This window comes from Opisthocomus hoazin, chromosome 4, assembly GCF_030867145.1.
Source record: "Opisthocomus hoazin isolate bOpiHoa1 chromosome 4, bOpiHoa1.hap1, whole genome shotgun sequence".
In the NCBI taxonomy this organism is placed as follows: Eukaryota; Metazoa; Chordata; class Aves; order Opisthocomiformes; family Opisthocomidae; genus Opisthocomus; species Opisthocomus hoazin.
In genome coordinates this window covers 53,320,967-53,337,468 of record NC_134417.1, presented here as the reverse complement: position 1 = coordinate 53,337,468, position 16,502 = coordinate 53,320,967, and the positions used below count along the sequence as shown (strand labels likewise).

The 16,502-nt window shown below is 37.5% G+C and overlaps 1 protein-coding gene across 1 annotated transcript in view; it reads left to right on the top strand.

The window, feature by feature from the left end:
• KCNH8 (potassium voltage-gated channel subfamily H member 8) overlaps positions 1-15,810 on the top strand; it is a 196,507-nt gene extending 180,697 nt beyond the window's left edge. Inside the window, exons 14-16 of the mRNA XM_009938801.2 lie at positions 2,520-2,626; positions 3,697-3,773; positions 15,100-15,810. Coding sequence (XP_009937103.1) covers positions 2,520-2,626; positions 3,697-3,773; positions 15,100-15,810 — 895 coding nt within the window. The remainder of the gene's footprint in view (positions 1-2,519; positions 2,627-3,696; positions 3,774-15,099) is intronic.
• The last annotated feature ends 692 nt before the right edge of the window (positions 15,811-16,502 follow it).

The window sequence follows — 16,502 nt, the reverse complement described above, 5'->3', positions numbered from 1 at the left end:
AATAGGCTGAAAAATTGGGCCAAGATGTATGTGTTTTTCAGCTTTGTTTTCCAGTCAAAACACTTTCATGTTATTTCCTAAAATAAGTTTATATTATCAGAACATTTAATCTGACAAGTTAAAACCACATTTAAAAGAGCCTTAAGTGTTTCTTAGTAAGTATTAAAGATAAAATAAGACCTTAAATAAGATCCTCACTTTTTGCTGTTGGACAGCAATATAAGGGGAAGGCAAGACTCTGGTTGAAATGTCCCGTCAGTGCAGTTGTGAGGTGTATAACCACAATTTGTCAAGAGAATATACTTTGTCTGCATAAGAATCTTGTTCTACTATAGATGTTCCCTAGAGTAACCCAACCAGAACTCTTCACTGGTGCTTCAGGTTCTTTGCTTGTACACCACAGTGAAGGCAATAAAGCACAGAGACTAGGTGAAATATCTAAACAGTTCTTAGCACAAGCAATAGAAGCTAGCATTCTAACTTCTAGGATACCGTCACAGTCTTTCCAATCACTTTTTGGGTACTGCTTATGAAGAAGAGCATCAAAAGGAAGAAAGTGTAAGTGATAATAAAGGCAATCCTGGGAGGAGGCATTTATGCATTTGAATCTCCCCAGACCCACACAGACAAACGCACTCTAGACTTGACCGACGGGATAGAAGAGGCCATATGTTAACCTCTTCTGACTTTTTGGCTTCTAGGAGTGGAGGAGAAAATTCAGAGCTCAATAGCTAATTCAGAAAGGGGTGAGACTTGCCATCACTTTTGTCCCCTTATGTTTTCAACTCACTAGATTATGTTGCTCCACAGCCAGTTCCTTATATATGAATAGGCATCTTGCCCATTATGTATTTCCCACATGTCTGTCTTTTGGCTCTCCAGAACTAGCTATTTTTGCTAATACAATTTCTTTTTAGTCTGAATCTTTAAACACTTTAAAGAATATAGTGTCTATAAATTCCAAGTCACTTCTGAGTAGGTTTTCCACTGTCTGCTTTAAAGACAGTTAAAATGTTAGCATTTTATATAATTAAAACCAGGAATACTGTTCTTTAAAATTTGCTTTTTGAAGCAGGGAGGCTAGATGACATTAAATAGGTTTTATAGCAAATTTCAAAGTAATCACTCAAGTTTTCAGCTGCAGATAACAGCGTAGGCCAGAGCAGCTCAAGCACCACATTCGAGTCTCATCTCCTCCCAGAGATTAGAGTTAAGATTAGAGTGAAGTCTAGTAACACCCAGCTGGCATCATGAACACTCAGACATGACACAGAGCCCTAGTCTCACACGAAGAGCCAAGAAGGACAAGACTATATGGTACGTGCATAGAGCTCTAAGTTACATGGGTCTTGCAAACCAAATACATCACAGATATCTGTGTTGTCTGTTCTTCCTTTCTGCAAACATTTCCAGTCAAGAGGATTGTTTGAGAATATCCTTATTAGATGGAAAGTCTAATTTCCATCATCACAGTTATCACCATTGACTGAGAGGCCAAGAACTGACTGCTTTAGCCCTTCCAGATTAGTATTCAACTCACCTACTACTGTAAGACAAATTCTGAATTTTGTGCCTAGACAAAACAAGAAGTTGATGCTCCATGTCTGTCAAAACTGGCAGTTTTCTGAGTCACTTTCATTGACTTTAAAACAGTTCTCTTTATAGCACAACTTATTATAAATGAGAACAAAAAATACTCATAATTACATACTTTTAATTATACGTATTGATTCCTCCATCTGATACCAGTTTTCTATTCTTTGTATGGAGCACTTGACTATTGTATAAAATACTTCATTTTTTTCCTTTGGATTTCTTATCCCTGCAAATTGGAGGTCAGCTGCAATGCATGAGTAGAAATAACCGACAAAAATGCCCTTTCTAGTAGTTAGATCCAATACCAAAACTAATGTAACTGGACATTGCAGGCTGGTCTACACATCTTCCTATATCCAGTTAGCAAATAACATTGCTCTGCCTGAGCCAGTAACTTTTAACTGAATTTCAGAATAGCTATGTGTACAGCAACAACACTTTTGACTGTTGTTTACAGGCATGCTTTCATAAATACATTATGTTCAGGCTTAGGGTCTGCCTAAGTAAGCATAATATAAGAGCCTGACTGTTATGTGCGGGGAGATTTAAACTTAACAAGAGCATAGTGACACATCTTCAGCTTGTGTAGAAGAAAGAGTGGCAACAGATTACTTTAGATATGAAAAGCAAACTATATTCAATACAGGTTTTGTTAGGACCAAGAACATACTTCAGAAGTCAAGAAAATTTTGACATTTCAGTTAATTATGTTTGGTCTCACATTCCTTCCTCTAACGGTAAGTCTAATATTTAGTGACTCATAAGAATTTATACCACCATAATAGTTCTTAATTCTCTCTAAACTCATTGTTGTGCAAAAATTACTATCGCTTAAAAAGGTGCCTCTTGGGAGTAATTTTGACAACATAATTATGAATGTGATGTTCATGAAACTGTTCCGTCACTCCAATTTTTCTCAATAGAATTGTTGATGGGATTGAAGATGGAAACAATAATGAGGAAAGCCAAACCTTTGACTTCAGCTCTGATCAGCTTAGGCAGGAATCCAGGTTATCGCCTACAATTGGAGGTAAGTTTTGCCTGGGAAAAATCACTCTTTAGAGAAACCAGTTTTCACAACTGCTTTTTGTTTCCCTTTGTTTACTCGATTCTCAGAAGTGGCATAAATGTATTAACACATTTCCATACTTCCAGTACCATTTCAGTACCACCAATTGGTGCTGTAGAAGAATACAACACAGTCTCGAAGGCCACTTACTGTTTTCCTGCTACCAGACAGCCATGATAAAACAACTTTGCAAAGAGTACTATATTTTCATGTATTATATTTTACCAGCAGTATTGCAGGATCAGCCAGAAGCCTCACACTCCCAAACCTTCGGGCATGGAAAGTACTAAGCACAAGACAAAAATTTAACATAAAAACATTCTAATACCACATAAAAAAAATTAATAAAGAGCCATATGCAAACTTGCCTCTCAATTTTTATTAAAAATACTTACAAAAGTGGAGGAGTATGGAAGTACCTAGATTTTTGGAAGTAAAAGAGTGAAAACCTTGAATAGCAAAAAGTTTCAGGAAGCCTTAAATGACCTGCACTCTGAAAAGATTGCTAAAATAGCACCACAGAGGAATAGCGCATATCAACATGGAAAAAAAATAAAGAGAAAGATAGAGAAGGAGACCAGTGGACTAATGGTGAAGTGATGCAACTAGTGCAGCTCAGACTTCTTCCAACATCCCTTCTTTTACGAGTAAACAATTATCGCATAGTTATGTACCTTTTGCATGGAGGCTGTTAGGTCAGTTTATATTCGTCTTAAAGCCAAACAGAAGAATAATAAGTGAAGCTTAATTGTATCTCCGACTTTTTTAAAACAGTTGACATGTCACATGGTTGGCTCCAGGGTTATCATTTTCGGTCCTTTCAGTTTCAGACTGAAGACAGCAGTACGAACTTTACTAGTCACATTTTTCTTACACATTATATACTGAACATTAAACATAAGATTTTATTTTCATTTGATCCAAGTTCAAGCTGGGTTTAAATTTAAAGCATTGGATAAGTGCAAAGAATAGCATTGCTACTTCCAAGTTATTATACTTCTTTCATTTACATGCATTTGAATTATTTTCAGAGGCTGAAATTGGTGCTGCTGTGCTTGTTATCAAAGCAGAAGAGACCAAACAGCAGATCAGCAGGCTTAATAATGAGGTAACAAGCTTTTGTGGTGGTTGGAGGATGTTAACAAGAATTCAAGGAATGCTGGAGAAAACTCAGAAAACTTAGGAATATGATAAATGTGTGATAAACCAGTTTGCAAAACTGGATGGTGTTCTTAAATTTAGGGAAGTTTGGGGCTTTTAACTCTTTCCTAGATTAACTTTCTACATGACAGCTGTATAAAAGCTTGTGTCATGTGAGGTTAGCATAGTTAGTGTATCTAATTTTCTTAGGATTTATCCTCTTCTGTATCTGCTTCTGTTTCTCTCTTTTCTCTCATTCTTTCCCCAAGACCCTTCTTCCAACTTTTCTTGTTTTGGTGAATACTATGCTTTGGAGAATTTAATTGAAAGAATTGCAAATCAAGTCACGTTCAAATTCACCTCAAACATTTCAAATCACTTTATCTGTGCCTATGTAAACAGAAATTCATCCATTCCTGCTCTCCTGCTCAAGCAATATGACCTGAGGAATGCAGAGCCAATATTGTTCAGTGGTGCTTTCTCCCCTTCTAATAACTTCAAACCTGTAATCAACTACCAATCTGACACTAAAGAGGAGATGTTATCTGGCTAAACTGTTTCACATATCCAGCCACTGCAGTACTTTGCCTAACAAGATGAAAGCATCAGACTGTAACTTCACAGTTATATTGCAAGACAAAAATCTGTTCCCAGCATACTCTGCCTTTCAGTATGAAGAGAGTAGAGACAATGTCTTATGATTCCACATAAGGAAAGATTTAAATAAGTCCAACCACATAGTTTCACTTCTTTTTTCCTGACCTCTCTGGTTACCAGAAATGTCAAGTTTTAAATTATTTTTCCTTACAGTGTACACTTTCCTTAAGTGTACACTTAATCTAGTTACCCTTTATTTCCATATACGAAGTACTGAACTTGTAAACCTCTTTCATCCTGGGTCAGGCTAACTTGGTCAGATAACTTAAACGACATAAGCTAAGACTGCATGCATGGTTAGTTAGTGACTATAAATGCATTACCTCAGTTGTAGGCCAAACTGTGGAGTTCAGGCAAAAATCTCATGCCCCATCGACTACAGTTTTTTTAGAAGTCTTGGTCAAGGAACTTGAAGATATCTCCAAGATGTTCACTGACAAAACTGTTATGATAGAAAATTATATTTCCTATGTAATACTTTTGAAACAGACAAGTCATATTGATTCATCCTTTTTGACTTTGAAGAGGACGGATATTTTTAAAATATGAAGATGTGTTATGTGGTTATCTGCAAGAGGCAGTTGGAAAATATATCATGGTGGCAGATGTGCTAAGGCAGGCAGCTTGTGGATTAACAGAAAATTTCAACTGCAATAGTTATGGGCTTGTCATTGCTTTTCTAGTGAAAAGTAATAAATAAATCTTGAAGCAGGGCAGTATGTTAAAAAAAAAAAAGAAGAAAAAAAAGCCATGATGAAGGTCATTTCCCTCCACAGATAATCTTCATTTATCCTTGCTAACACTATCTGAAGAAAATGTTACACAACTTAGCTGCTCATACTAACACAAAAAAGGAAATGTGACCAAATGCAGTAAACCACTAAAGTTTCCACACAGGGAAACAGAATCTAAAATCTAAAGGCAAATATTTCACCTTTCTGAATATGATTCACTGTTTAATCTTAAAATTGAGGAGGGGGAGATCAGTCCATTTTTTCACATACTATGCTACCGGTGATACTTCACTTGAAATAAGCGGTGCTTACCTCCGAAGACTTCAGCAATCTCTTCTGGGATAGAGGTGGATTTGAACCACCAATTCTTGATTAAACAAGTCAACCATTAGGTTGTCAGACGTAAGAGTCATCAGCAGCATGTCCTTCTCTTCTTTCCACAGCAGAGTGAGAGAAGTGGGTTCGTCTATAGTCTCTGTCTGCTGAGCAGGTATTTTGACTCCTGTAAGTGGAAGAGAATCTCTGGAGATTTAAAAAGAGTACCACCAACTTCTGGAGTCTTGCCAGCTTGGTGTGCGAGACTGAATTTGTTTTCACATTCCATAACTGACTGGGGCCTGCACCAACACCGAGTGCTAAGTACTAAAACTGCAAGCCAAACAAGGTTTTGGTAGGTTTAGACAACTTTGGGCAACATCTGAACTGATATACATCTAGCCTGGCTAGTGATAAAATTACATTAATAATAATGCAACCAGAAGATATAAATAACGCAATAATGTTAAAAAAATCTGAAAATAGTTGTACTTGCTGTTTAGTCACAGCAGAGAAAGATACCTTTCTCTGATTACAGAACCTCATAGAACTTACAGAGCTACACGATGCTACATGATGGATTACAGAAAACCCTACACTCTGGAAAAGACATCAGACTTTGTCTAGGAGCCTAGAGGAATGTTTATATTCAACTTTGCGGTACCTCTAAGATTAATTTACTCCATGCTGTAAAAAGTACACTACATAGAGTACATCTTCACTAGTGTAGAAATGTTTAAGATGAAGTTTGTTGTTGGTGCCTTGCAGTACTTGAAAGGAGTATTCTCTACTTTCCAAGCTCATGTTTTGTTTGCTAAGCAATCCCCTAGCAAAGAAAACGCATTCTGCATTCTGACCAAGGAAGTGTCTTAAACACAGAAATACTCATATACGTGACAATTCTCAATTCAATGTACAATGCATGAGAATACAATACGGACAAATATTGGACTGGGACATAAAGAAAAAAAAAAGGCACAAGGAGAAATTCTAAACCAGTGCAGATTAAAATTTCATAGGTAACATTCTGGGCTCAAATCTCAGAGACAGATGGGTATCCTCCAAGTCCTCCCATGGATCAAAATTTACATTGAAAAAACTGCATGACTATAAGGCTGCTTAATTGCATATTCTACATGTATTGAAACATGCCCCATCTGGAGTTTATGAATTGACAGTACTGACTCGGTACTTACCCAAACAAGCCTATGGGCACCCTTGCTGGAATACACTAGCTGTTCCTTGGATTTTTTATTGCTACACTAAGCATTGAACAACACTTTGAGACCCAGTGCTTACATCATTCCCTCACTCGATGATGACCGTTAATGGAAGATTATGACTGATGCTGCAGCAGACCGCTAGCAGTAGTTAAAATACCAGCAGAGCTGGAAATCAACTTCTTTCTCTATTAAGACATGCTGTCTCCTCCTGAAAAACAAAATATGAGAAAACAGGTCACAAGTAGCCGACAGCAGCAAACATTATCATTAATACATTTTCCAGTAGAGATCAGAAGTCTATCAACAAATGCAAAAATAACTGCTTTCATAAAAGGCAATTGTATTACAAAGTTCACTAGTTAGCTTAAAAACATTTCAGCTGTTCGCTGGGGGAACAAAGACATGCATCTTCCCATACAGGCATTCAATACAGTCTGTTGTTAGCAAAGCAAAGCAAAGCAAAAAAGAGTTACCCCGCAGATAAATCTACAAAACAAGCTATACCTAACACAAATATTCAGTGGAGCTCTTGGCAGTATTTTAGGTGTATGACATTCACTACATAATCCAAATGAAAGATCATTCCCCTAAGAATGGGACTAACAAAAGACAGAGTCTTTAATTTGCTTCTCAGTGTTTGTAACATACTAACTTTAGGACTAATGCATGCATAGACTTCCTCTAAGGAGGGTAGGCTCCAAAGTCAGCACTGCCACCTTATTAGGCAATATGAGAGAAACTTGAACAGACCCAACGCTCCATGGTTTGGCCGCTCAACCAGTTACCCAACTTATTCATTCCCTCACCTAACTTGAGTTCTCATTTTAAGTTCAAATCAGATCCAAGCTGATAAAAGCGAATTTCCCTCCGGTTCAGTATTGCAAGGTGGAGTGGAATAGGACTAATTCATCTCCTACCTTATCTGGCCATTCCACTTAGTTTAAATAATCATTGAATAAAAAAAGCATGATTTTCATTATAGTCCAGTATGTTCAGTATGTGGCAGGCAAGAGAGTTAAGGTTCAGGTTTTGCTTCTGTAAAAATGCAATTATTTAAGCAATAGTTTCAAAGTTAAGCGACTGAATACTCAACAGCATGGCACATTTTCTGAGCTGGGGAAAGCTTGATTCGAAGACCTGCTCCAGATTAGGCAGAGTAAGAATTTAGGAACAGGTCTTCTACCTTATAAGTATGTATCCTTCCTTTGCAGAGGTCTGTACACCCAACTTGGTCCTCCCAATGCATTTGTCTGCAAACAGTGGAGTGTACCTAAACATTCAGCATTTTTTCAGAGGCATCATTTACCTGGTGCAATCATCCATAACCACTAAGGAGCACAGAAATAAAAACAGGAAACCCCTACACAGATTTTTCTGAGAAATACAGATGGCCATAAGTCTAGATTAAAGCACCTATCACTGTCCCATTGTCTGTATCCTATAAGGCTTTTAGTTCTCTGTCATTTGAATGCAACTGTATGAAAAGAGCATGGAAATACTTCTACTTTGATCCAACTCGAAAAACCCAAATCTGAATTATTTAAAACATAGACCAGTTAAAAATAAGAAAATACCCAAATTTTAGCTTTCTCCCATAATTTGCAGAGTGCACATGTACATATTCTTCATTCAAATACACAGGTACATAATTTCACGCTCACATATACAGGCATCTTGCACAGTGCATGTACACAAACTCAGATTTCTTTGTCATGTCCCTTGTTTTTCACATATGCAACTCAGTTCCAGTACAGCCTCCTTCAGCTTCAGAATTTGGGGGCTTATTTCATACTTTACCACATCAGTAGACCCTACATTTATAATACTAAAACAGTATAATCAACAGAGTACTCACATTTCTCCCGTTCAACTGAAAAACAAACAAACTTGTGGAAATATGAATAGAGTCAGGTTTTGTACTAGAAAATTGCCTTCTATTTAGCTGCATGTTGGCGCACTTAGTGGAAATTCAGCTATTTTTAATTTTAGGTTTTTTAGATGCAAGTGCTTCAAACACTCTAAAAGCATTTGGCACTTATTCAGAACAGAGAAAATGCATTCAGAGGGATATTTCACTTGATCTAACAAAAGGAATAATCCTAAGTAAATACTTCTATTTTCCCAATCACCTAAAGAAATTTTACAAATAGATTATTTTAAATCGTATTTCACACCCAGTTGCCAAAAATCAATCTCATTCTCTTCTCAGGACAGGAAAAAAAAACCACTTTTTTTTTTTTTTAAGCAAAACATATTCCTTAATACTAAAAATGTATGCACATGATGGAAACAGTCATTTCACAATCTGTGTCAATGAAGAAAATCTGGTAAAGTTAATCAGATCTTCATTTTCTCATAGGGCATGTACTGCTGAAGTTCAGTGTCCCTTCCTGTGTCCACTAAAAAAAAAAAAGATGTTGATAGATCATGACAGTATGCTTAATTCCTGCAAAGTGTGATTCAGCAAAACTCCACAGACAGTTTTCTATAATACTCCTCATAGGCAGAATATTATACTTGTATTCATGCCACTGATGTTTTCTATCAAATGTAACATTTAACATTTATCTTTGTTGAATTCCGTATTACTGATATTTAAAAGTGACCATTAATTCCATTTAGCCATTAAAAACAAACATTACATGAAAACAGATCAGGATAGGCTACTAAAATGAAATGTCCATGTATGACAGCAAACCATTGATCATAAACCATTCCAATCATGTATGAATCCAAATCACAGTGATTACATCTTGGTCATATTTTCTTAGTTGTTTTAAAATAACATCTTCTGAACAGTAAGATCTGACAAGTCTTCCGACAAAATATGTACTACATCTAAAGTTTCTTCTTATCTGTTAAACCAGCTTTTTTCTCTTAAAGAAGAGAATTACTTTGTTTTGCCATGATTTATTCTTGAGAAATGTATGTTGCCTGTTCTCTTTTAACTATTTATTTAGGTCCTTATAGAAATTGTTTGCTTAATACTTTTGTCCAGTATCATATACGCAACCTCAGACTTTCTTTCAATAGACCTCATCCAGGCAGGTTTTGAATATGTCCAGAGAAGGAGACCCCACAACCCCTCTGGGCAGCCTGTTCCAGTGTGTCATCACCCTCAGAGTAAAGAAGTTCTTCCTCATGTTCAGATGGAACTTCCTCTGCTTCAGTTTGTGCCCATTGGCCCTTGTCCTGTCACTGGGTACCACTGAAAAGAGTCTGGCCCCATCCTCCTGACACCCACCCTTCAGATATTTATAAGCTTTTATGAGGTCCCCCCTCAGCCTTCTCTTCTTCAGGCTAAACAAGCCCAGCTCCCTCAGCCTTTCCTCATAGGAGAGATGCTCTAGTCCCCTAATCTTCTTCGTAGCCCTCCGCTGGACTCTCTCCAGTCCTCATCTTTCTTGAACTGGGGAGCCCAGAACTGGACACAGTACTCCAGATGGGGACCCACTAGGGCAAAGTAGAGGAGGAGAAGAACCTCCCCTGACCTGCTGGCCACACTCTTAATGCACCCAGGACACCATTGGCCTTCTTGGCAACCAGGGCTAACTGCTGGCTCATGGTCAGCTTGTCATCCACCAGCACTCCCAGGTCCCCCTCCACAGAGCTGCTCTCCAGCAGCTGGCCTGTACTGGTGCATGGGGTTAGTCTTTAGCAGATGCAGGCGCCTGCACTTGCCCTTATTGAACCTCATCAGATTCCTCTCTGCCCAACTTTCCAGCCTGCCCAGGTCTCACTGAATGGCAGCACAGCTTTCTGGTGTATCACCCACTCCTCCCAGTTTTGTGTCATCAGCAAACTTGCTGAGGGTATGCTCTGTCCCTCTTAGTGTCTTAATTTACCCAGAAAGACTGGTTGCCCTGGAACTACGTGAGAGCTGGTCAGTGAGTCAGCAGAGAAACCAGCAAGTTTTCTTCTACTCCTACATTATAAAACCAACTTCACAACCTTCCTAATTTCTGTATTTATTTTGCTGAAACTGAACCATCATACTGTTGCACAAATGCTATATATTTAATTTGAACTCGGATTAGCTGCACTGGATGTTTTTTTCTTCTGCAACTAGCTTTATTCGTAAAGTACAATTAAATCAGAAATGTCTGTCACCATAATACCAGTGGCCACAGAGATGTTGATAGACAATCAGTGAAAAGTCCTTGTCAGCTCAGTTCTCATCTCATTCATTCAACAGTGCACTTACTGTGAAACAGAATATCAGCAGCTAGTTAATCTGAGCATTGAAACACAACTCCTTCTGGCTGAAAGTCTCCTTGACTTTATGAAGCACCAGAACGTAAGAAGCAATGAAACAACAAGAAAGGGAATAGAGAAGCCGCCATATGCAGTGCAAGCCAAGCAGCTTCCCTGAGTCTCCAAAATGCAACTTCCACTTCTCAGGAAATAAATTTTCTTCTTCACTTCTTTGGGTATTTGGAAAGATTCATGGTAGGAAGATGTCTGGGTGAAGTTTGAATTGGAAAAAGGAAGTAAGCCACAAAGAAAAAAAACCCAATGTATTAGGCTTCTAATCAGAAAAAATAAAGGCTTATTCCAGATTTATCCAGGAACAGTGATGAGAAATAGGCACTCTATTACAAAATTATACATGTAAAAAGAAATGAGTGCTGGAGTATATAACAGAAAAACAAAGAAACCTGTTTTGCCAATATCATTTAGACAAAGCAATAATCACGACCATCATCTTACATTATATAGAGCTTTTATGTTACATTGAGCTTTTCATCATTTTTATGGAATGACTTAAATACAAATGCCTCCATTCCTACTTACCTACTTTAAAGAAAAGTATTCACACAGCACAACAGTTTAATACTGGTAGTAAATAAAAATAGTTTTTCTACTGAAACTGTCAAAGTAATTTGAAAATGCAAAATACAACTACAAAAACTTATACTGGTCAGAGCATCAGAAAGCTTTATTATTAAACTCTGTATGTTGAAAAAAAAATCTGTTTTTTTAACCTCTGTTTTGAAAGATGTTCTTTCTTTATAACAGAGTCTGCTAAAAAGATACCAGTGCATTGTTTTTGACTGGTCTCAGAAGCACCTCTTGCTAATTCAAGCTAAACTGTACAAATCCCAGTTTCTCTATCAGGAAACATTGCAGTATCTTTTTCAAGTCCTAGAAACTGTTAAAGCAGCATTTCAAGTATATTTGGATCTCACAGATCGTTTTAAAGCTGTCTGCCTAGCACAGCGGGAACCATTTGTACAACTAGCTGTATTGCCTAGCAATAATCACTGAACTCCTAGAAAGAGAACAGCCTTACCAGCATGCCAGGAATTAGTCCTTTTGCGCAGGAGGAAACTGTACTGCTTTCAAATTATGTTTCATTGACTTAAAATTTCTCTTGGTTTTAATCTCTGTTCTTTTGCACTTTCTGGAGCACTCTGAAATTGTTAACATTATTGTTAAAATTGTTCCCTGTTACACCTACTTATATGCATCTGCTCAAGAATCTCTGCAGGGTGTGAAAAGGATAGCAGAAACAGTATAGCATGGATAGCAACAGTAATAGTATACTATGTAAGTAAATTACTACAATAATATAAAGCTAGATGGCAATTAATAGTAGTACAGGTGTCAGAGGTTTAATCTGGTAAATTTAACAGTTTGTAAAATCCAGAAAAGGTTTTAAATGATCCAGAAACCCGCTTATTTCTTTGCCTATGTTATTGAGCAGCATTAGTCCAAATACATCTCAGTAAATGATGGTCAATGTCTAACAAAGTTTGGTACAAAAACTTTGCATCTTAAACTATCATACTACTGGAAATTATTAAAGCATAGATCAAAGGCTGGTTTACTGGGTCAGCTTCTATGTGTGAGAGTGAGCTTAAGAGAAAAGAGCACTCTAAGAGCTAGCTGACGTATCAAAAATAGTAGCTGGGCATTACACCAAGTTGTAACAAAAATTCAGGACTGCCACAAGTACTGATGCTGGGATTGATTTTTGTTGTATTGTCTCGATGAGTTGGCAAAAGAAACATGATAAAGAATAATTAAACTTTTGAAAAGCCTTGAAGTAATCAGAAATGGAAGAGAAAAACATGGACCAAACCAAATAAAGTATTTTAAAGTTGCCGATATTTTCACATAGCATTCATAGTTTGGGTAAGTCGAGCGCTCAAGGTGGTATCAATCTTCCCATCTGCATGACTGAAGAAAGCCCTGTAAAATGGATGCAAGTTGGGAAATTAGGCACAGAAAACAAAGTTCCTTCATCTGCCAGGAGAAGGGGCCAGTGATGATCCTAAAAAGAACTGATGACCACTGAATCTAGGCAGCTATGGGTTTGGTTGTCCTTCTTCAGACTTTCTTCCCAAAGAAGCTTTTGGAGGTTTTGCAATGCCATCTCCCAGTTCCCAATGAAGCACAGAAGATCTTGCATAGTTGATTTGTCCAGAAATCTCACAGTGTGTTTCCTTGCAGTCTGACAGTACCAAGAACTTTCTCTGGCTGCTCTGACTACACAGGAAGCCTGCTCACAAATCACTTCCTAATATATTTTAATCCCTCACTTTAACTGAAGTCCACACAAGCTACTGGGCATTCAAGGCTTAATCTCAGCTGTCAGAAGGAGATCGCATAGTTATTTTCTATCTAGCATGACGTAATTAGGTAACAAGGCAGAAAGAAACAGAGGTGGAGAGACTGACAGAGAGAGATCTTGTAATGTGCCACTAAAGAGCCGCCTCCCTCGAAGCTTTTTTCCTTCCAGGGTTAGTGTGATCATTACGAAACTATTAAACAATATGGTGGGTTTGAACTCCTAGCTCAGAGAGAAACAGAGACATGCATAGGAGCTGTACTGGAGCTTCCTATTTTCCTTCTAAGTCAGAATTCCTTTATAGTTACTGTGCCTGTAATAATACAGTCAAATTCAGCCTGAAATGTATTTTCAGCAGATTTCTTTGGAACTATCTTGTCATAAAAATTAAAATTGTATTTCTATTTCTGATCACATGCAAATTAACCTGTATAGGGCACCTAATCAGTGGCTTCTTTACTTGAGGGCAAAGAAAGGCTCCCTAAATTAGCTTTTTTTGTTTTGATAGGTGGTTTATCCTTCTGAAGATAAATGTGCAGTCACGTTTTTTTTTTCAACAGAGTATTTTCAGATGCATCAGTATGAGAAACAGTATTTTAACAGTAATGAGAGTGGTTTGATCTAAAATAGGTTGGTTAGCTACCATGGACATAAAGACTTCTACCTCTTGATAAGTTCATTTCTCTTTATTAAAAATAATTGACTGATTTGAACATCCTACAAACTTTTCCTTAAGAATGAAAAAGGAAAGAGACGCACATTTGAAACAGTGAGTGGGTCACTTTTATGTCTGAGTTAGGCTTTTCATTTCCCTTATTGTCCTTACAATGTCCTAACAAATATCTCATTATTGTTCATATATCAATTTACTTTAAAACAGAACTTCAGAACCTGTCAATCTGATTCCCATCCAAACCAGTAATTTTGGGGGGATTAAAGACTTCATGTAATTCATGTAATTAATTGGATGCTATCAGTGGTTTCAGTATTAAAAAAAAAAAGTCTAACAGAAAATATGATTATTCCTTTTGCACACAAACCAGAGTAATCTATGCTATGGATTACTATCTCTCTCAGTGCTATATGCAATACCTTGCAAGCATAAACATAATTACATGGAAACAAACTGTTTATACTTAAACAAATTTTTAGACTGCTTAAATGTTTAGAGGTAGTAAGTGTTTTTCAGACTCTCCAGTTTATTTTCCTCTTTTTCTGTTGTTTTTAGTAGTAGTCCACCAGATTTTCCTGTAAATACTACTTGCACTTAACAGCTTTGGGTATGGGTTTCTTTTATTTTACTGTGAAGACAGCAGTATATTTCATGTGTGTTTTTCTGAGCAAGATCTCATAAGACCTCATTTTTATGTCAATCATCAGTATCAAACTGGTTAATAAAAAAGGTATATGCATTAAAATATTTAATAATTGATCAAGAAGACATTGATGTCATATTGCCACTGGAAATCATCTCAGTTCTGTCCCTAAGGCCATTCTTTATATAGAGAGTGTCATTTAAAACCAAGTGAATTATTCCTATGGCATTTCCATCATACATTTTTATTGAGTTGCTTTAATTATTTCAGTATGTCACAGGAAGTGTAACTGTAGTAAAGGCAGGTGGATGGACAATTTCCCACACACATATTAGTAGAGTATATTTCTTTAAAGTAAAGACACTCTGCCACAGATGAAAGCGGATATTGTTAGAAGGAAAAAAGGTTATGTATGTGTGTATTTCAGGTATGATTGCATAAATAAATACTGTGATATTTTGCCCTACCATAACAGGTGACAACGTTAACTCAAGAAGTCTCACAATTAAGTAAGGATATGAAGAATGTGATGCACCTTCTGGAGAACCTGCTTACATCCCAGAAGCCTCCAGGGTTCTGTACTGTGCACGGCGTATCTCGAAGTCCGACTCTGGAAAGTCTGCAGTCTCGAATGGCTTGGACTACGCATCAATCTTGCACACACATGCAAGCTGGGAACTTTACTTGCACCAAAGCACAACTTTGCCGTGGCAACACATTATGTGACATTTGGAATACCGATCTGTCCTCTGTAGGCAGCAGTCCCCAAAGAACTGAACCCAACCTGCAAAATTCTACAGACGGTGAATTTTATTACACACCGGGCCTTCACAATTCCCCTTCCCAGTATCAGGTAATTCAGAAAGACAATTTGCAGTTTTTAAGATGCACCTCTCCCCGTTCAGACACTACCTTGACTCCTCTTCAGTCTATTTCAGCAACTCTTTCTTCTTCAGTGTGCTCTTCATCAGAGACATCATTACACCTCGTGCTCCCCAGCAGATCTGAGGAAGGTAGCTTTAGTCAAGGAGCAATCAGCTCATTAAGCCTTGAGAACCTGCCAGGATCATGGGACCTGGAAGGAACAGCCGGAGTAGCTTCTGCACAGACCCCAGATTTCCCGGTAGACATTGTGACAAGCACAAAGGATGTTAAAGATAAAGATTACCAAGCCATAGATGTATAATGAGGAAACAGCGAAGCAGTACTTGAAGCATGTTCCACAGCTGCCAGTTTTAAATTTAGAGAGTACTGCACAACGGCTTTATGTGACCTTTTCTCTGGTCATCACGGAGACTTACAAACATGAAAATTCAGATTTATAGAAAGAAAGAAAAGGTATTGCCGGTTCATACCATAGGAAAAAAAAAAATCTAGATTCTAGAAGCATGTTGAAAAGCATTTTGTATACAGATATAACTTACTGGTCTGTTTGGCAGACTTTTGTGATATTCCAAAGACCCTGAGGGTCAGAGCAGATGGAAGTCCAGGACAAAAGAACTGTCATGGGTGGCTTTTGTTCATCGAAGCAAAGGTTTTCCCTGAGTGTCTGACTGTTGTTTCCAAACAATGTCTATGGCACTGTTTGCTTCAAGGTGATCATGGGTCCTGCTGGTCTGTTTGTCAATTCTGTGAAGGCAAAGGGACAATTATCGCTGCATGTCATCTAGACAATCAACCAAATAGAGCTGGTAGAGAGTGGTTAGTTGTTGCACGTTGTCATGTAAATGAAACCTCTTAATTTATCTAAAAAGACTATTTTTGTATACTTGGTATGAAACATGTATTTAAAAATTATTTAAAATATTTATAAGGAGGATAAGAGTTTGTTTTCATTTTGGTATAAGCTTGCAGTTTTAACAAGAAATGCACTACCAT